This window comes from Paramormyrops kingsleyae, chromosome 9 (genome assembly GCF_048594095.1).
Source record: "Paramormyrops kingsleyae isolate MSU_618 chromosome 9, PKINGS_0.4, whole genome shotgun sequence".
Taxonomy (NCBI): Eukaryota; Metazoa; Chordata; class Actinopteri; order Osteoglossiformes; family Mormyridae; genus Paramormyrops; species Paramormyrops kingsleyae.
Window position 1 is genome coordinate 24,761,754 of NC_132805.1, and position 20,980 is coordinate 24,782,733.

At 38.4% G+C, this 20,980-nt stretch overlaps 2 protein-coding genes and 1 long non-coding RNA gene across 5 annotated transcripts in view; 2 read left to right on the forward strand and 1 right to left on the reverse strand.

Annotated features, from left to right (window-relative positions):
- Positions 1–20,980, forward strand: part of smg9 (SMG9 nonsense mediated mRNA decay factor) — a 76,944-nt gene that overhangs the window by 2,152 nt on the left and 53,812 nt on the right. The gene's annotated exons all lie outside the window — the stretch shown is intronic.
- Positions 7,806–20,214, forward strand: LOC111855624 (maternal B9.15 protein). 2 transcript variants are annotated; one of them, XM_023834819.2, is made up of 5 exons: positions 7,806–7,988; positions 11,834–12,012; positions 12,545–12,682; positions 13,122–13,275; positions 18,262–20,214. In XM_023834819.2, exons 2-5 carry the CDS (start codon positions 11,840–11,842, stop codon positions 18,454–18,456), a joined length of 660 nt encoding a protein of 219 aa, XP_023690587.1. In that variant the 5' UTR covers positions 7,806–7,988; positions 11,834–11,839; the 3' UTR covers positions 18,457–20,214. The 2 variants fall into 2 exon arrangements, with proteins under 2 accessions (XP_023690587.1, XP_023690586.1); XM_023834818.2 differs by having other exon boundaries at positions 7,811–7,988; positions 12,951–13,275.
- LOC111855625 (uncharacterized) lies at positions 8,664–9,851 on the reverse strand. The gene is made up of 2 exons (XR_002840936.2): positions 9,386–9,851; positions 8,664–8,969 (listed from the first exon to the last, which is right to left on the reverse strand). It is a non-coding gene; the product is annotated as an uncharacterized lncRNA (long non-coding RNA).

Below are 20,980 nucleotides of genomic sequence, written 5' to 3' on the forward strand. Positions count from 1 at the left end.
CCCCCTTGAACTATTGCAGACATGAAACAGCGCTAGCAGGCTACCAGGGAGAGGAAGAGAGAGAGAGAGAGAGAGAGAGAGAGCAAAAGGCATAAAGAGGGAGGGAGACGAAGGGAAAGAGGGGGACAAAAAGGGGGGAGAGATACTAGGATGGGGGAAGGGAAAGACTTTTGGTTGGTTCAAGGTTGAGGTGGGAGTTAGGTTGTCACCAATCCCCCATTTTAATACCCCCCCCAAGTGCTGGCCAAATATTTTCTTGACTCTCTTACAGTCCTATCTGAATTTTCCTTTTATTTCTCTTAAAATAAGGGTCCTCTTCAGCTGTTGTTACCTATTTAAAACTGTAAATTATTGCACATATTATATAGCCATGGGCTTAGATATGTAATAATGTTTTAAATATACTATATTTTGGTTATTTCACTGACAAAACATGATTCAAGTTATTCTGCAAAAATGTTTTATTATACATTTATAAATGTATGTCATGTTTAAATATAGTGGCTGTAAGAGCAAATTAGTATCCAAACACTGTGTGAGTGATTTCACACATGTAAGAGTGGAATGTCCTGTTACGACTGCTGTATTTTTCTAGATTGTTATAGCACAGATTTTTTTTCAAATAGTCATAATTCCCTGAATTTGTGATACGTAAACCTCTGACCTACTGCTGAACTTCTGACCTAATGCAGTTGATTACCGGAAATGTGGTATTTATTTATTTTTTTTTAAAAAAGGAAATCTGACAAATGTGATTCTTCATTTGGTGAGGAGCCAAAATGAGACGCCTGAGACTGTCCTGGTTTGCCTTGTGATAAGCAAAGCCACCAAGCACACCTGTGTGTAGCCTTTCCAGTCACTCCCAACAGCAATAGCCTCACATTGGCACAAGCGCCCAGACTGGAGGTAGTGTCAGGTCACAAACAGCAGTGGCTGGGTATTTAAGCTGGTGTGTGTACAGTATGTGTGTGTGTGGGGAGGGGGGTGGATGTTGAAGGAGGTTGTGTTGGAACTGCATCTGTTGACAAAAGAAATGGATGGGGAAAGGAATGAGGCCCAGCAAGTTTTTACATTTACATTACATTTACAGCATTTAGCAGATGCTCTTTTCCAGAGCGACTTACAACCAGTGCTTTGTAGTCCATGACTGTTCTTCGATCTATAAGCTAGACCTAAAATCAACAACTGTCATCAAGATCAAACAACTGCTAAGAACGTATAAAAAACCTTGTTAGAAAAAAGAATGCATAGGCAAAGATTGTTAGTGGATTTTTTTTGGAATGGAGAGAGTGGACAGTGAGGGTGGTAACCTTGAAGAGGTGTGTCTTCAGACGACGTTTGAAGACAGGAAGGGACTCGGCCGTTATAAGAGCAAATGTTTTAAATAAGAACTGTTTTAAATAACTTGAATCAGCCATTTAATGATCTCCACATATTTAAGGGAACAATTTTTTTTTTACTTTAAAAAAAAAAAAAAAAAAAAAAAAATTGGTTCATCATAACTATACCATTATCTCACTATGATTTCCGAACAACAATCTTTTGAATATTTATATGACTAGCAAGATCCTTTGTCAAGTAAAGGGTTTTATTTTAGACAAGATGTTTAATAACATCCAATATGGTGGATTTGAAAAGACAATGTGACAACAACTTGTGACAGCCCTGGAAGTCTGGAAGTTCTTGACCAAGAGTTCTGTTTTCTTGTGATTAGATAGATAGATAGATAGATATCGATAGGTAACGACCTTCTGGCATCTGCCAAACCCAGAGTCGTCAATCAGACTGCCAGACAGAGAAGTATGACACATCACTCCACAGAACACGTTTCCACTGCTTTACACCACTCTATCGGATGCTTCGCATTGTGCTTGGTGATGTGAGGCTTGCAACTTTTATGCACTATGCACCTCAGTACTCAGTGACCCCATTGTTACTTTACCTGGTCTACCACTTTGTGGCTCAATTTCTGTTGTTCCTGAACACTTCCACTTTGCAAAAATACCACTTACAGTCGACTGTGGAATATCTAGCAGAGAAGAAATTTCACCAACTGACTGATTGCAAAGATGGCAGCCTATGACAATATCACGCTTGAATTCACTGAGCTCTTCAGTACGACCCATTCTTTCACAAATGTTTGTAAACCTGACTGCATGGCTAGGTGCTTGATTTTATTCGCCTGTGGCAATGGGTCTGAATGAAACATACGAATGCAATAATTAAGAGGTGTGTCCCAATACTTTTGTGCATGCAGTGTAAATGAATTGACAAAAATTGTTTTCTGTTGCACTGGGGGGTTGGGGGGGCAACCAGGACTGGTCCTAATGGGATGGACCATGGCGGTGAGGCATGAACTAAATCACTGGAGGAAGGTCACGGTTTATTAATCAGTCTGTGTCCCCTGTTTTCCTTCACTTATGATCCTAAGCTGTGGATAATGACCAAAAGAACCCAATTGTGAGTACAAGTGGCTAAAATGAGGTTTCTCCACAGGGGTGCCAGACTCACTCTTTCCAACAGGGTGAGGACTTTGGAATTTGGTCCTGAAGGACCTCGAAATAGAACTGATGCTCCTTTGGATGGAGAGGAGCCATTTTAAGGTCATGTTATAAGGATGCCAACTGCATGCTTGACTCCCATGGGAGACAGTCCAACTGGACAGGGCCCCCAGGGAAGGCCCAGTACATGCCGAAGAGATGGCCTCTACCAACTAGGACGAGTCTGTGGCCTTCAGCATGGGAGGTCTGGCCTGACCTGCTTGGCATGCGGCAATCACAGCTCTCAGCAGCAAAAGAGGTGTGAAGAAGTACGCAACAGAAATAAAGAATTATCGCAGCACTTCAGTGCAGCTTCCACATTGACGAGTAAAGATCTACATGCGTGAACCATGGAGAAACAAGGAAGCCTACCACATTCTTTGTAGTTTGCATATATATCCAAGCATAAATCCATAATCCATAAATACTTACCAGTAACCATGAAGTCTATCACACACATGACCAAATGCCAATTAGAGGCATCAATTAGGGTAACTGCAGATTTTTAAACTGTAGGAGAACTTACGAAAAGCACACACAAAACCAGAGATGGGAATTGAATCTATATTCCTGCTACCCTTTACAGAGACAGCCCGGGAAAAAATGAAGAGACCACTCTATATTTTTTAAATATCAGCATTGTTAAACCCTGGTTTAATCCTTTTCCGCTGGCAGAAGGATACACTGAGTGACAGGTTGCAACCAGGCTCAAAATTTATAAGATCACAGTAAACAAGAACAATGTGAAGCAGGAGACACTGGGAGCAACCAAAAACTAGCCAGGTAGTGGGGGGAAGCGACTTTCTAATGCCAGAGATGATCATCAACTTATCCAACAATGCCGCATGAATTGGAAGATGATGTCAAGTGACCTTCAAAAAGAATGGGAAACATTAAGTGATGTGAAGTGCACTGCTAAGACAATTCGTAACAGGCTCCTAGAAGCAGGACTAAAGTCTCATAAAGCAAGGAAGAAGCCCTTCATCAGTGAGAAACATAGAAGAGCCAGGTTGGAGTTTACAAAAATGCATATTTTACACAGAAGCATAGTAATACATTGAGAAATGAATGAAACTAAATAAATTGCTGTGTTCTCTTCATTTTTCCAGAGCTGTATATTGGATCTTCCATAGGATTCCAGAAACTCCTTCCAAAACTGTGCCAATTTCTCAGCTTTGTGTCACAAAGCAACAGTAATTCTTTGCCAAATTTTTTTGTGCTAATACAAACCATTATTGACACAGTGTGTGTGTATTGATGGATATTAAAGGTCAGAGAAAAGGCGTGCAGAGATCTCTTTCACCTTGGTTAAATAATCAAGCCACCTACATACATAACCATACGACGACTAGAGTGAACAATCCCATTAAAAACATTTCACTCCTAACGCAGATAAACTAATCTCCTGCCCAAGGACAATCATTACATGTGCTTGAGAGAGGAGAAAAATAGCTATATGGGTTTGGGGAGAAGAGATGCTCAACGGCAACTGATCTTGAGAAGCCAGGGGTATTGATTGCATTAGGCTTGCTGTGAAACAGAGAAATCAATGCAATTTAAAGGCAAAGCTGGATGTGTGGAGTGTGTGCATGCAGGCTGTATTGATACAAGGCTGACTGAAAACAGCAGTGTTGCTATATGAGAAAGCTGAAAATGACTAAATGTGCTTAAGCATAGCTAGACCTCTTTCCGGTCTTTAGCACTGATTGATCCTCTAAAGCAAACTGACAAGTTTTATGGTTTTATTTGTAACCTAGACCTTTTCACTACATTTAGCATTTCTGCATTTGATATAACAAAGAACCTGCTGTAGTTTCCCCCTTTTGTGCTTTTGAGGCAAACTGGGACATGTACCTACAGTACCTTCCAAACCTTTACTTCAGTCTTTTAGAATACCAGGGCAACCTAAGATACTGAATTACCTGTTTATTTTTACCTGCTAAGACAAGGACCGGCTTTAAGTAGGAGAGAGATTAACTAGGCATGGGAAATGTAAAAACAATCAGTTTTCACACTTTCAGCAGATTTATTTTTCCCTACAGTCAGATATTGTAGTTGTTGAAGATGTATTTGGTATTTAAAAAAAAAATGATTATACAATGTGACAACAAACAGCTGAATGTTAATGTCTGTGTGGTAACTACAATTCAGCTGAATATGGAAATTCTCTTGCTCTCTCTTGCTTACTTTCACACACACATTAACTTTACAGTAATTTCCTGGGACAGATACTGTGATGTGACTGGGTAGCAGAGGGGGAGGGTGCAGGATGAGAGGGATGCCTAAATGTTCTAATGCACTTTTCTTTTGCCAGCTTAAGTACAACCTAATGTCACCTTGTCATGGCACTGCAGTGTTTCCTAATAAAAGTCTGAAAAAGTCTATATAGTACAAGGCTTAGTCAAAATTTGTGGATTTATTTTTCATAGATTTGCAAATACTTTGCTGGCCTTTGACTGTTCGTTTTTTTAATCAAAAGCAAGGAGACAGAGAAATTGCATTAGGTACATAGATTTGAGGTGCAGAAATCAAAGGCAGGGAGAAACAAAGGAAGCAAAGCAAGCCATACTGTACGAGGGATATAAAAACAAATATTGTGCCACCTGCTGGTCATTACTAGTCATTGTCATTGACCTGAAAGTAATTTTCCATCCATCCATCCTTACATCTTGCAATTAATTATGCTGGACAAGGTAATTTAAAAATAGTATTATTTAGAATGAGGAAAAAATCAGTCCAGCTTTGGGTAACTTCATTTTGAATTTAATATTTTGTATCATGAAGGACCACAGCAATCTTTCTGAAGAGAAAGTATTAACCCATCAAAATCAACCTGATCAGAAACTATACTGTGTGCAAAGGAAATTGAGGCTTTTACAAAATAACCAATTACAGAGTTAATTAGCTGTATTTTTCATACCCCGATGATGTTTCCCTTTCACTGCACATATCTATTTTGTAACTATGTTCAGATTAGATTTATATAATCTTCTGATAATACCCAATATCCATCCCATGGAGAAGTTTTCTTTGTTATTTTAAAAATACTAAATGAGGAAGCAAACAAGTGGCTATCTCATTTACTTTTCTGTCTCTTGTTAAATAAAACCCAGTCTTCCTCTCTTGGGCTGCCAGAGTACAACACTCAGAAAAGTAAAGTGCAGCGAGACAATAAACAAACATCCCTAGGAGATATTTGCCTTTTACAGTTTTCTTTTACAAATATTTATCACATTTATAGAGTGCTGGTGCAGGTGTCAGTTTCTACATACAGTACTGTGCAAAAGTATTAGGCAGCCAAAAAAAATTATATTTAAATTATCTTTATGTTGGTGTGAGACTATGCTATTATGCCTGTCAAAGTGTGTTAGCTTAGCCATTTCAAAACTTCTGCTAAAATCACCCCATTATTTCCAGCAACCATACAATACACACATGTATTTTTTTGACTTGGCACAACTCATATAGCTAATCAATATGTCATTGGCTTTTTTAAATAAGTTAATTATTTAAGTGAGCTGGTGCTGAAATGTAATAAAGGCATGGAAAGGCTGAGGTGCCCCTGAAGAGAGGTCTGGGGACTGAAGCGGTGTTCTTCTAACTGTCCAGCAAGTTAAAAAAATCATACTTTTTATTGTATTACTCTTAATTTGCATATGTTTTAATGTTAAATTATGTGCTTTGTTCTGAGCAAATGTGCACTTTCTACTACTAATAGCTTTAAACATTTCTTCTGACTGCCTAAGACTTTTGCCCAGTACTGTTATCCAACATTAATTTACAATATATGAAAATACTTTCAATACATTCCTGCAGATCAGTAGTGCCGAAGCCCCTCTCTCCCAGGGTGTTGGTTTGAGTCCCACCAGGTTTTGTACACATGTAATTTTGAGCTCTTTCCTGATGTCTGTGTGGGTTGAACCTGGCAATTGGAAAAAAAAAGAAAATATGTTTAAAGGTACTGGTGTTTTTAATTTGCCCTGCTTCTTGGGTTAGATGCAAGGTACACGGCACAGGTGATTATTGATGAAGGATGGATATTTATACAGTTTCTCAGCTTCAAGTTACTGCTTTACAGGTTTGCAAATAAATTTTATTTACAAGTGTACTTCATGTAAATATGAAGAATTTTTTAAGTTACGGAAACTCTTCCATAGCATTTAATATATGTTTCGTTTCAATAAAAAGATTCCCCAAGCCTTTCTAATGAACTGTCAAACCAACAAAAATCTCTGCCAGGAACACACTGGAGCTGAAATTTCAGCCGAGTAATCAAGTGTATTTTCATAACTGTAAACTTTGCAAACATTTGATATAGCAACGATTGTCAGTAAACAACAAAAAATATAAACATGAAAATGAGGATCATGATGACAGTAGTATAAGCAGTAGTAGTTTTACATGTCTGTCTATTCCATTGTTAAAATCAAAACACCCCATATTGTAATACTCAACAGGATTAGCGATGTGTCTTCTTCTGAAGGACACAGATAGATAGATAGATAGATAGATAGATAGATAGATAGACAGACAGACAGACAGACAGACGAAGACTGAAACTGCCGACACTGGCTGGGAAATTCGTTACAGCAGCTAACAAAAAATAAAACAGCAAACATCAATTACAAACATATATTACACAGTACACATATACTGTAGCTTAAGTACAGGAAGAGTTTAAGACAGAACAAACAAACAAACAAAAAACAAAGGTTACACAGAAGAACACCATTAGTGTTCATATAAGATAGGTAAAATAGGTTATTGGAATAATCCCAGTATGCAACAGTAGTTGGAATAGCTATTAGCGTCAAAAGTATCTTAGTCGCAAATCACTTGCTAAACAGCAAATACGTCTGAAGTGATTAACAGCAGTACCATTCTCTTACTTGAGATTGCATCACTACCACACAATAACGACATTTCTTAAACGCGGAGGCAGGACTACGCGTCAAATACGTAACATCCCGTAAATGTTGGAAGCCTGCGACATAGTTCAAACGTAAATCGCGTGAATAAATAATTTTAAATCGCATAAATAACTGGAGATACTTAGTGTTTTCATCACAAGTGTAAGCGCTAATATTATTTCGATATCTACTGTTACTGCATATTAAAACAAAATTCCCTATATTCGTAGTAATACGGTAACAGGCGTCTCGCGCGGTTCCGGTCGGCTCCATATATGCGTGACGAGAGAATACGTGACATGCCATCGGTCGAAGGGCGTGTGTGAGTCACGCGGTGGCGTAGGGAAGTGAGTCACGTGTTCTGCACAGTACGTGTCTCAGAGCGCATGCAAGTGCTGTTATTCTGCGGGACGGCGTGGGCTTCCGAAAGAGTGCGTTGGTGGGGGTGATATATGTCTGGACTGTAGCAAAGAACCAGAAAGAACAGCCACAGACAAGCCTCATTTACACTGGGCTCTTATTTACCTGTTGATTATTGGTAAGAACCTATTTATTTAATAATGGACATTTAATTATCTGTACCTTTCCTTCTTTTTTGATTGGTTTTTGTTACATATAGTTTAAATAGCTCTGAATCCGCTGGTGTAGGGTAGTGCTGAAAAGGACAACTTTTGGCTTGTTTTTCCTTAAGATGTATAGAATGTGTTACCATGAACATGGTATGAATTTTTTAAAGTGATATATTTGAAATACATCTATAATGAAAGTTATGGTCTCGCTTCTCACAAATGAGTTAAAGTAGTGTGATCATCGCGCTGAATTGTAGGACTTTTTTGTTGTACCAAAACCGCTCAATTTCCGCCTGTGTCAGCTGAGACGTTTTCAGCTTTATTAGCAGCTTCGCTAAACTTTATATATATATATATAAATAATTTTATATATATATATAATTTTTTTTTTAAGAAAGCACTCTTTTATTATAATAAAGCTCTGCTTTCACTTCACCTAAATGCTGAGAGGATAACTTTGGCTTACTGTAAATGTGATTTTCGTGATATATATCAGGCTTAGCACTTCCACAAAATAGCCATCATTTGCTTCTAACCACTTCTGGACAGGTGGTCTGGAGTCTGGGCGCAGGGGTAGAGTACACCTCAGACGTGGGATGTCAGCCCATACCGGGCACTTGCACACAGTCATTCACTACAGGCAATTTATAGATTTACATTTATTTTACTTAGCACATGATTTTAACCAAATTGACTTACAGGTGAGGCAAATAGCACATTATAAACATACACCTGTCGAGGCTGAGCTTCCAAGGAATGCCCAGGTACAAGTGTAAGCAGTGCAGGATGAAGAGCTGCACAACAATTTCCAGGTGTCAGGCTATGCAGGTGGAAACCAGAGAACGCAGAGGAAACCCCCATGAGGGGGGGGGGGGGTTGAAGGTGGGGTTAAGATGACCAGCACTGGAAGCATGGAGGCAGCAATGTGAACCTGTGAGCCACCATTCCACCTACAAAAATACACCATTAGATGTGTCACAGGTATAAACAGATATATCTTAACAAAAATGATTCCGTACCTAAGAAATGTAATTCTGAAGTCCTAGTTTGCAGAAACACAAGCTCTGTCTGCAAAAGGGCAATCTCTTTACTCTTGAAATTAGACATGACCACATTCAACAAGTGACTAACATTGAACTGCATTGTCTGTAACAAACTTGGTTCACATGTTGCATTGTTGGGAGATTTTCATCACAACAGCAATAGAAAACATAACTATGTTAATTATATTTTTATGCAAAAACATTTTTATATAGGATCCTATGTTTTCCTGACATGAACAATATGTCAGGTCATCCAACCACTTATCCTGGGTAGGGTTGAGGGATGATGATATATGATTCCAAGGAGAAAATCTTTTACTTACAGTAAGATGCACAGATACAACCAGTGCAGGCAATGTTATGCTGAAAGCCAGCACCTTGCTTCCTCCCATTTCCATACCTCTCGCGTGATCTGCCAGTGAAATTGGCTTCCTAGGTGTGAGCTGCCATTGGGCAAGTTGTGAATTTTCCCAGTTGTCCGGTCTTTCTCCCCAAGCCCTGGTATTGTATATTGTTGTAGAAATTTCAAGTCAAGTAAGAGTCTGACAAAACTTTATTGTACCGCAAAGCTTTGGGGAAACAGGCACTCGGCAGTTTCTCGTGTCTTGCGTTCAACAAGTACATGCATCTTTTATAGCCAAAAACACGCCAGTTTAAGGCAGGGTCGACCTATTCGTGATCATTCCTGTGGTTTCATTACCCTGTCTAAACAAGTTGAGTTCTTCATCTCACTTCCCCATATGTTCCATATGTTTTCTCTTTCCACATTACCTTGACCCCTAACATACATGCATTTCTTGTATTGGTTTCTGCAGCAGCCTTGCTTCTCGGGTCAGGTCTGTACCGTTACTTTTTGCAGAATAATAGCTATCATACCAAAATATGTTAGTTCCTCTTATCTAAAAATGAAAACCTATTACTTAAGCAAGCTTGCATTATTGCATTGAATGTTTAGTATATTAAATGTTTCAAGGCAGAAGTTAATTTTATCATTGTAGTTGAATCAACAGTGTTATCATTATTAATTACTGATTGAATTTGCATTGAATTTGCATAACCATGGATTTTTCTACCACAATATCCTATATACTGGGGTGCCAGACATTCCAGTCAATCTCGCCGTGTGTTTTTTAGTTTGATCACGGAGATAATTAATAGATAATGTTGTATGTAATTGGTGGGCAACCAGTCCACGGCAAAAGATCGCATTGATGCCCTTTGACAGCAAATTCCTGCGCTGCTTCCCATTCCGCCCCTGTTAGCTTCTGCCAGAAGTCGTCTATGACGTCTTTTTTTTTTTTACCATGATAAGGGTGACGTGTTGAGAACAAAGCAAACACTTTTAGTGATGGAGAGCAGATGTTGGTCGTGTTCATTTAATAGATATGTTAATATAAAATTGTAACAGTATATTGTACAAGCAGTGTGATTCTGCGATTTGAGAGAGAAACCCATTGTTTCAGTAGAGAATATACTTTGCTAAACTTCCTGTCTTGAATCTTTATATCAGCACTTTATCATACTTCAGTGCACTGTGCCTTCATCTGTGTAAGTATGGGGTAGTGGTGGCCTAATGGTTAGGGATGCGCACTTGTAATTGAAAGATTACAAGCACTGCTCCCCGTGTGCTGAATTAGCTGTCCCCTGCTATGTCACATATGGGTTAAATGCAGAGGCCACATTTTGTTGTTGTGTGCTGTGGAGTGTCAACAATGATCACCAAATTCTAATCACCATGGGCTATCCCTAAATTTCATTATGCTAGTGGGAGAAGCACAAAATGGACTTGGTGCTCCATTGCAGGGGAATAAATCTGCACACTTAATCATAGACATAAATAATAGATAAATCATGGAGAGCATCATATAGTGAGTCCTATAACCATAATTTAGCCTGTATATGTCCAGTATGCAGCCTAACATGGAAAATACCATTAAAGGTGACAAACTGCAGTAGATGCAAATGTTTCCTTTGTGCCTAGGCGGATGTTTACAGTTATATGTGTTGCCCTCTCAATTCTGAGTGGGTCAGCAGTGGGACCTGTTATTTAACAGGTAACATGCTAGTTAATGCTTATTCAACCAAGTTGTCATTTGATTCAAGAAGCAAATCAGAACGCTGTTTACATTAAACACTCTGTCCCAACTAAGCATGGACTGACATACGATTTTATAGGCTCACACTTTTATGGCCTTAATTTCTGGAACAGCTGAAACAAGTAACCTAGTCTAAAAGTCATTTCCAGGAAGAGGCTGAGCCCTGTGCTGTGGTTTCTGAGGTGGAAAATGCATAATCTTGCAAAGCTGTTTCCATTTAACAGCTGAAGTGATATCATTTTATGGTGTTTGCCCGTTTGTTCCGACCTTGGTGTCTCCAGTACACAGTGAACGGGAACCGAAACAGTACTTTAAGAGTTTGTAGTTACAGGGAAGGTTTTCTCGTGTATAGTGAAGTTTTGGTAGAAATATTTAGATATAATTGTACAATATTATTTATTTGTGTATTTATAATTGTATTGAAAGCTCTTGAACTCAAGTGCAGAACACAAGTCTTTGCCCAGTATATCATTTGGGCAGTAATAAAGATACTACTAAATATTCAGAAATGAATCATTTGTAGGTATGCTGTATTTTGACAAACTATTGGAAATTGTTTTGGTTTTTCATTTAGCTCCAATCATATGCTAGAGAAAATGCAACCATACAGTTTGCATTATTATTAATACAGTATTAGGAAAACAGTCAGCCAAATGGTGGCGTCTCTCTCCACAGCGGGCAATGAGGAGGGAAGTAAGCTCGGCGGTGGACTTCCTGAAGCGCCTTGCCCAGCACCGGGGTGGCGTCGATAAAAACAGGCTTGCTCACTTTTCAACCAGACTCAAAGAACTCCTGTGCAGCAAGTTCGCTGGCCACTGGTACCCAGAGAACCCCAGCAGGGGGCAGGCTTTCAGGTAATAAAACCTGGGAATCTTGAACGAAACTGGGAATCTCCTTCCATCTCCAAATGCTGAGGGGTTGGTTGTGGGGAAACAATAACATAGGTAGATTCTGTTATTTTTCCAAATAGTAAAGTTTACTGTTTTCCTTAAGCTTGCCATGCAGAAACACCATTAAACCTAATGGCTTTACAAGAAACTAAGGAATTTGTTTCCTTGTATCTTCCAAGAAACACAACCTTATGGAAACAAAGCAGTGCTACAGTATACTGACCATAACACCATCACTTACTGTTCATAATTACTTTGGTCCACTTACCCTTGACAATCCAGATCAACATCACTACTGTTTTTCAAATTTTATACCATCAACTTCCAGATGATTGCAGTAAGAATGGTCATTATTAATGTTTGTCAGGCTTTCCTCTGTGTTGCAGCTAAATTCAGTAATACACAAGAATACAGTATGAAACATTGTGAAAACACTGTAGCCTTGATTGTTAGCCTTGATTGGTGTTGAACTGATATCCCTGTGTTGTGTTTCTAGGTGTATCAGGATAAACAGATTTGGTCCCTGTGATGAATTATTGCAGCAGGCCTGTGAAGAATGTGCACTGAAGTCGGCAGAACTGGGCTTGCCCCTTGAATTCAGCATGTGGATCGATCCTGGGGAGGTGTGTGCCCGGTGAGTCACTCTTTAATGCGACTCCACCAAAAGAACTGAGACACACAGGAAGTGATTCATTTCTGCAGTTTGTTTGATCTGGTGATAGGAATGAGGAACAGGACAAGTGAAAGAGTATTTGAAATGATGATGAAAACAACTTAATTGCTAAGCTTAATGTTAATTTTTATAGAGGAAGTGTGTGTGGGGGTGGGGTTTGCTGACACCACCTTTTGCTCATACCGTTCATAACTCATCACATTACATGTTGTAAACATTTTTTTTTTAGCTTGGGGGAGGGATCCCCGTGCTTCACTGTAGCCCATTTTGAGGAAGAGAAGGAATGGGAGGAGAATAAAGTGCAAGAAGACAAAGGAATAGCCAAAATGGACAAGGGCAGTCCAGAGACCTCCGACTATCATTCTGCCAGTTCCTCTGACTGTGGATCCTCTACCTCCAGTGACAATGAAGAAGAAGGCAAAGAGAGAGAAATGAAAGGTGAAAAGGATGAGAAGGATACGAAGATGGATGGGAACACAACAGTTAAACCCTTGGGAATCGCCATGAGGCCTAGAATCAGGGCGCCCCGGGAACCAAAGGCCAGAATATCACAGGTAAATTGCTTAGATAGCGGCGGTGACCAGTGTCGGACCTTGTTAGCCGGTGTATATAATGCATGACTCCTGACTAACTTTTTTTACTAGCAGCACTGGTACCCTTTACTGAAATTGTCGGAGTACAAGCACAAAATTTGAATGGACCTTTTTTTAAACATAAACACCAAGGGTTATTTCTTTGTCACTAAAGGGCCGAGCGAGAGCACTTATGGACCGGACACAGGTAGATGACATCCTGCACAAAGTTGTCCCCAAACCGCATTGTCATGATGACGACAACATCCTAGTGTTTGCTCTTCACTTTAATACCTCTTTGTCTCCCTCACACACACACAAACTAATATGCTTGAGTGTCATTTAGATTTTATTAGGGCTGTCACTAACAATTATTTTTCTATGAATTAATCTATAGACTTTTTACCGATTGGTTGATTAATCTGAATGGTTCATTTTCCTCCAGAAAATCGAATTTACCATTTCAGTTCATTTTATTTTGACAACAACAAACTGTGTTATTACAGGGTTTTACATAATGGATGCTGACTTTTTGGTCATTATTTTCGGCAACAATTCGATAAGCAGATTAGTAGTACAGTGGTACCTCAGAACTCGAAATTAATCTGTTCAGAACTCCGGACCGAATCCTAAAAAGTTCGAGTTCTGATCGAATTTCCCCCATAAGAAATAATGGAAAACCAATTAATTGGTTCCCGGCCCCAAAAAATGACACCGAAGTATTTTTTTATTTTTTTTTTTTTTAGCATTTAAACGCAAAATGAACCGGACAAAACAAGAAAAGCGTATACTGTACTAAACATTTATTTATCAAAACACTCATTTTTAAAGTAAGAAAATAAATGTATCCAAACAATATGTAAAGTTAAAAAAAACAATGTTATGCCCCGATCGATCGTCCGCTCCTTCCATGTGCTACGCCCCCTCGTTAACCCCGTGTGGAATCCCCGTGTGATCAGCTGTTATTGGTTGTTGTCATTAGTCCTCTGTATTTCGTCCGCGTTTCAGTTTGTTTCCCCAGTCCGTTCATTGTAATGTCCATCTGCGTTTTGCCTGCCTTACCTGTAATTAAACCCCGTATTCCCCAGTACCCTGACGTCTGCGCCTTTGTCTCCGTTCCGTCCCCGCTGGGCACGACGATATTATTATAATTAAATGTATTAATAGTTTATTATTAATATTAAAATAATAATAAATCTTAATTTTAAAATGTATTTTATTATATAATAATAATTACTGTTACTGTCTATCATTGTCTAAATGTATTTTTACTGTCTAAATATATGTATTCAGCTAGTGTAAACATGCACGATGCTATCACAGCGAATGCGAGGCTGAGACTGAAGCATTACCCTTTGTTTCCGAGACGTGCCACGTGACTCATTTACCCGCGTGAACAAGTTATCTTACAGTAGGTCAGTGTTCACAGTTCGACTTCCGAGATTCAGATCGAGTTATAGGTATTTTTTTTTCGAATTGGTTGGTTCGACTTTTAAAAAATTCGAGTTATACTGTAATGAGTTCGAGACCTGAGATACCATTGTATGTCTAAAATATTAATGAGATGGGTATTGTGATGCCCAAATGCTAGTAATCTGTATAAATTCGGTGTATCTTTATGCTTATTAAGTTCGGTTAGTGGTTAATGGAAGCAAGCAGTGAAGTGGCAATGAAGAAAGGGACAACTTAGCAACCACAACATCTTTTAAAATAGGAGATATTGTGCATAAATAAGGTAAATAGATGGTGGTGTGGACTTTTTTCTGACTGAAGTCTGACATTTTTATTTCAATTCACAAAATATTTTCTTTAATTCAGTGCCCATTTTCATCTCAGTTTTAGTTAATGATAATAACACTGGTCCCAAAATGTCCATTGCACACGACACACAATGGCACCGTGGAATAAGCCCAGATTCTGGCCGAAGCGTTTTCTTAAACATTTATTCAATGGAGATACAAAGGTATCAGGTAGACAACTTTATGGCTTTAATAATGAGTATATTTAGCAGCTAGAAGGACGAAAGATATTAAAGCTCTCCGTACTAATGGTAATATAATAAACATGAATAGACAACACAGTAATTTTGCCTACTCTTGTGGTCCATCATCTAGAATGCGGCTGGTCTGTTCCCACTTCTGTTGTTCGTGAACAGCGTAGTGCTACTGTGTTATTCCATCAAAACTTTGCACAATGTAAAACCACCTTTTTGTTGATGATAATTTAAACTACTCCTATAATAACTTAGTAATATCAGAGGAAAGTTATTGTCATAATACATTGAAGCGTTTTAGAAATCATTAAGGTAATTTTCTTAATATAAAATATTAACAGCTCTCATAAGAACATAAGAACTATACAAACGAGATGAGGCCATTCGGCCTATCGAGCTCGCTTGGGGAGAACTTAACTAATAGCTCAGAGTTGTTAAAATCTTATCTAGCTCTGATTTAAAGGAACCCAAGGATTCAGCTTGCACTACGTTATCAGGAAGACTATTCCATACTCTGACTACACGCTGTGTAAAGAAGTGCTTCCTTAAATCCAGTTTGAAATGTTCTCCCGCTAATTTCCACCTATGGCCACAAGTTCTTGTATTTGAACTAATGCTGAAGTAACTATTTGGTTGAACAGCATCCAAACCTGTTAGAATCTTATAGACCTGGATCATGTCCCCCCTCAGTCTCCTTTGCTTGAGGCTGAACAGATTTAGCTCAACTAACCTTTCCTCGTATGACATTCCTCTAAGACCAGGAATCATTCTTGTGGCCCTACGCTGCACCTTTTCTAAGGCCGCAATGTCCTTTTTAAGATATGGTGACCAAACCTGCACACAATATTCTAGGTGAGGTCTCACCAAGGAATTGTATAATCTTAGCATTACCTCCCTTGACTTAAACTCCACACACCTGGAGATACAGTATACCCCAACATCCTATTGGCCTTTTTTATTGCTTCCCCACACTGGCAAGAATGAGACATGGAAGCATCAACATACACACCAAGGTCTTTCTCGTAATCAGCTACCTTTATTTCAGTAGGTCCCATAAAATACCTGTACTTTATATTTCTGCTCCCTACATGGAATACCTTACATTTGTCTATGTTAAATTTAATCTGCCAGGTATCGGCCCAGTCACTAATTAAATCAAGATCCCGCTGTAGCTGCTGAGCCGCTAGTTCAGTATCTGCTACACCACCCACCTTGGTGTCACTTGCAAATTTCACCAGTTTACTGTATGTATTGGTGTCTATATCATTTATGTAAATTAGGAACGATAGTGGTCCTAAAATTGAACTCTATGGTACCCCAGTATGAATGCAGGCCCACTGTGACATTGTGCCTCTTATAACTACTCGCTGCTTCCTATCTGTTAACCAGTTATCAGTCCAGGTCGCTACAGTTCCTAAAATACCTGTCGCTTTGAGTTTAAGTAAGAGCCTCTTACTTAACAAAAGCCTTTTGGAAATCTAAGTAGATGACATCTTAGGCCTTCTTATCACCAACTTCCTGAGTAGCTTCCTCTCGATTTTATCGATTCCAAATCTGATTGCAGTTCTGTTTATTCAATCTATTCATTCTTTTTAAAGATTTCAACTTCAACATATACAACAAAGGTTACTTGAAGCTGTTATATGATTTCCACATTTTGTTAAAACATAAACAGGGTGAGAATTGAAGAAGAACCAGAGTTAACGGCCTTTAGAAATCAAGCAGTGAGAGCAGGGTAAGCCAGTGATCAGTGGTCGGGGGGGTTAAGGGCCTTCCTCAAGGGCCCAGTGGTGATATATTAACATTATTGGCCATGATATTTGAACCCACAACCTTCTGGGCACATGCACGGGTTAAAAATAGCAGGTCAATCCTATTATCCACTATAAAATCACTAATTATCACTGAATTTGGCTTGAAGGTGAAACACCTTTTGATCTTCATAGTGAGAATATTTTATTTTGCTTGAAGAATTCATAATCACCGTCAGGCCAAAACAAGCCATAACTTCTGTTCTGATATTTCATTTCAATAAATATCATTTTAAAATGTGCAAAACATAAACATAACCTTAATAAATGTTGGGAAAGGTGCAAAACATATATTCTCCATTTTCATCAAACCAAATTGCTGTTAAACTTTACTTGCACACCCAGTAAATTAAAATTCCAGAAATGTGTGTGTGTGTGTGTGTGTGTGTATGTATGTGTGTGTGTATATATATATGTGTATGTGTATATATAGAAAATAAAGTGGAAATAATGAAGGGAAACACACATCAAGCACATAAAACTTGTATAAAATATTAAACCCATATTTATTTTACCTGTAAAACAGCACTACAATAACAAAGATTTGTTTCATATAATCTTACCCTGAAAACTGCTTAATGCCAAGCATCAGACTGCACTGATTCTTGATTCGATTTAAGACAAATTTCAGTATAAAACATTTTTGGTTGGCATAAACCAAACAGTGTAGGGATTTTTATTGTTGGTTTGTTTTTTATCTGAATTTTTTTCCAAAAAGCCATCAGTGATAGACCTGCTTATCCTAGTCATTTCCTGCCCCCCCCCCCCCCAAATCCCTTGGGATTGTATGAATAACATGAGTCTGGCTCCCTACATCTCCCCATTCATCAATCCCAATTCGCCAGAGGAAAGTGTCGCCCACACTTCAGTGGTGAAATGGATTCCAGTGATGTGCGGATGGGAGGAAGAGAGGCAGCGCTTTATTTGGGGATGGGTTTTAAGATACCAAGAAGTGCAATGAGAAATTAAGTCCTGGGTTAAAACTCTCAGTAACCTCTTTGTGTGTCAGAGGATCAATGGAAATTATTTTCTTTGTTGTCGGGCAGAAATTTATGCTGTGTAATTGATGCCACAATCATCAATTCAGCATATCATTGCTCGATGTGTGCCACCAATACTCAACCGATGCTGAACCCATCCCATGCTGTTTCTCTCTGTCCTTAGGCTGCCAGCCTCCCATGCTTCTACCATGTAGCACCTGTGTGGTCACAGTATAAGAAGAAGAGCCCCATCTTCCTCACAGCAGTTGTCCCAACATCCTCGGCGCCGATGCTGAGGTACTACGTCCTCCAAAAGCCAGCTCCTCAGTTCATCATACCCCAAGCCACACTGCAGCCCGTGACATGCACAAAGGAATAGATCTGTTTTGCTGTTTTTCACCACTGTTTTATAACAGGACAAGCTGTGAACTTCTCATTTCTCGATATTTTACATCGGTGTTTTGCCTTTTTAAAAAAAAGAAAACCATGTCATTTAAAAAAATATATATATCATAACCAAACACCATCAGGTTTCAGCAATGGCTTGTTAGCGTATCATTCTGTGATTGGTCAAGTGCAGTCAAGAGATGTCAAAAGTTTTAAAGAATGTTTTGTGTGTCATTGAATAGAATAGTGTTTGTGGTCCATTTATCTTTATTTGTTATATCTTTATAAACTGCTTTTAAGCTGAGGACAGCTCACAGTGCAGACTACCCATAACTGTGCCATGATGTTTAATTCTCTTCGGCCTTTGTCTTTTGCGCTTTCTCCTTTTCATGGTGTGCTCTTTGAATGCTACACGTTAGCTGGCACTAGAGCAACTAATCAAGCATTTAACGTTTAACTTACACTTTACGGTTCCCTGGATTTTTTATGACCAGTTTTCTATTAAGTAAGCTTCAATATTTATTATAAATTTTGAATATAAAATTAGCTGTTACTGCCATGTCGGTATTAGCCACGGTATCTAGATTAAATAATATGTAATGAGAAACGACAAAAATGAAATCCTGACTCGCCTTGGCCTCATTTGGCCAGCACTGCTACTCCGTACCCTCATGGAAAACATTTTTTCCCCCTAAATGCACAGTGAAAGCCTAGTGAGATGTGGGTCATGCCTTCTGTCATTTGTGGCAGTTGTGTGCTCAGCCAAATGCATATCTAAAACATGTCCTTGTCAGCCAGCTCCTTTTATGAGATACATTGTGATACTTCTACAAAATGTGCCTGAAATTGCTGTAGAATTATCTAGAATTCATTATTTGATTCAGTTTTGGGGGCCAGTATTTTTCTAATTGTTTTTACTGACATTGTTTCACCAGAATAGTTATATTTTTCTTTTTCTATTCAGACTGGTCGCTATGCCTTGACTATGAGCTTTTTCTCACTAGAAATTATTTTTTGGTCTTTTGCTTGTAGTTATGTATATTGTATCTTTGTACACATTTATATATTTGTATTCTTAATGATACCTCTGACTTGTAGTAATATGCAAAATGGTTCATGTGCAAATTTGACAAACTTGAAGCAAACTGATGTTCTAAATTTCAATGCTTCATACTGCAGCGTCAATGCATATTTTTATGGTTGTAACTTATTTAATTGCCTTCATGAAAAACAAAATTGCTGAATTTTATTTTTCAGTTGTGTGATTGTTCTATTATGTGCACTTACTATATTTAATGTTTTTACGCATATAAAATGTATTTTATTTTTGTATTTTAAGAGAGAATTTCTTTTATCGGTGTGGTTCAATCATTTGTGCCATGCTTTTATTGTAAAATTACTCTCTTTGCAGTACTGTGTATTTTCTCATACTTTCACAAGCATAAAATGATGATGAGAATCTGCAATTTGTAAAATGCTGACAGGTACAACATATTTTAAGGGCACTTTATATCTTGTAATAAGTGAAACACTGGATTCCAAAAAGCAGTTTTGCAATTATGTTATACATTTGATAGCCTACTTTTATGTACTGCATAGTAATGTGGCCTTTGTTGAACCTTTGTTATCAAACCTTTATTTTTGTGCATTTTATGAAATATGTTTGCTAGCCATGCAAACTTGGAGAATGCCTCTTTTGTACTCTTGTCATTTTTGCATTATTAAATGGCATGAGTGTAAATGTAAAAAAGTGTATTTGATCATGTTGATTTCATTGTGTAACATCCATTAGTAATGTTTGGATGTATGACGCACCTCTTATTCTGTAATTCTATTAACCTCGCTGTTTTTTCCATTCAGATCAGGCATCTGCTTTAAGGTGGAATAAGGGGTAAAGGATTCTGGATTTTTAATACCAACACAGTTAACGAAAGTACAGGCACTAAAAATACTCTGCAGGAAATTTAAGAACTGTTTTGGTCTTTTTTTTGGTTGTTTGGAATCAGTATACAACTTCCAGATCGAGTTTAAAATTTCTCCCCTGCTGAAGTCAACTCTCTTCTTACAGCTGCATGATCTCAGTACAAAGGTAAATAGTGTGTAAATGGCCAAGATGCTTCTGTGGCATGCGCGTGTGTGACATTCACAGTACTCGTTTCCTGACTCCAGCACAGGACTTGTCCTCATTGTTCGGTTTTCAAGCTTCCTAAGGTTAGCGCCACCCTCAACCTGCCTACAAAGGATATCATCTTACAGTAGAACAGCACAAAATAAGAAAAATATGTTATTTGATGCAAAACACAAATGGCTGTAACTACGAAAATGCACGTTTTATCTCAGGCGACCGAAATTCCCTTAAGGCAGTGACACTTTTCACCACCAGATGTCACTCACTCACTGGACGTTACATTATTAACTGATTCAACCGACTATATTTGGTAGTTTGTAATTACTGTAATTAAGAACTGATAGATATTCAAATTAACTGTAATAATTCATGTTTAACAAAAAAAAAG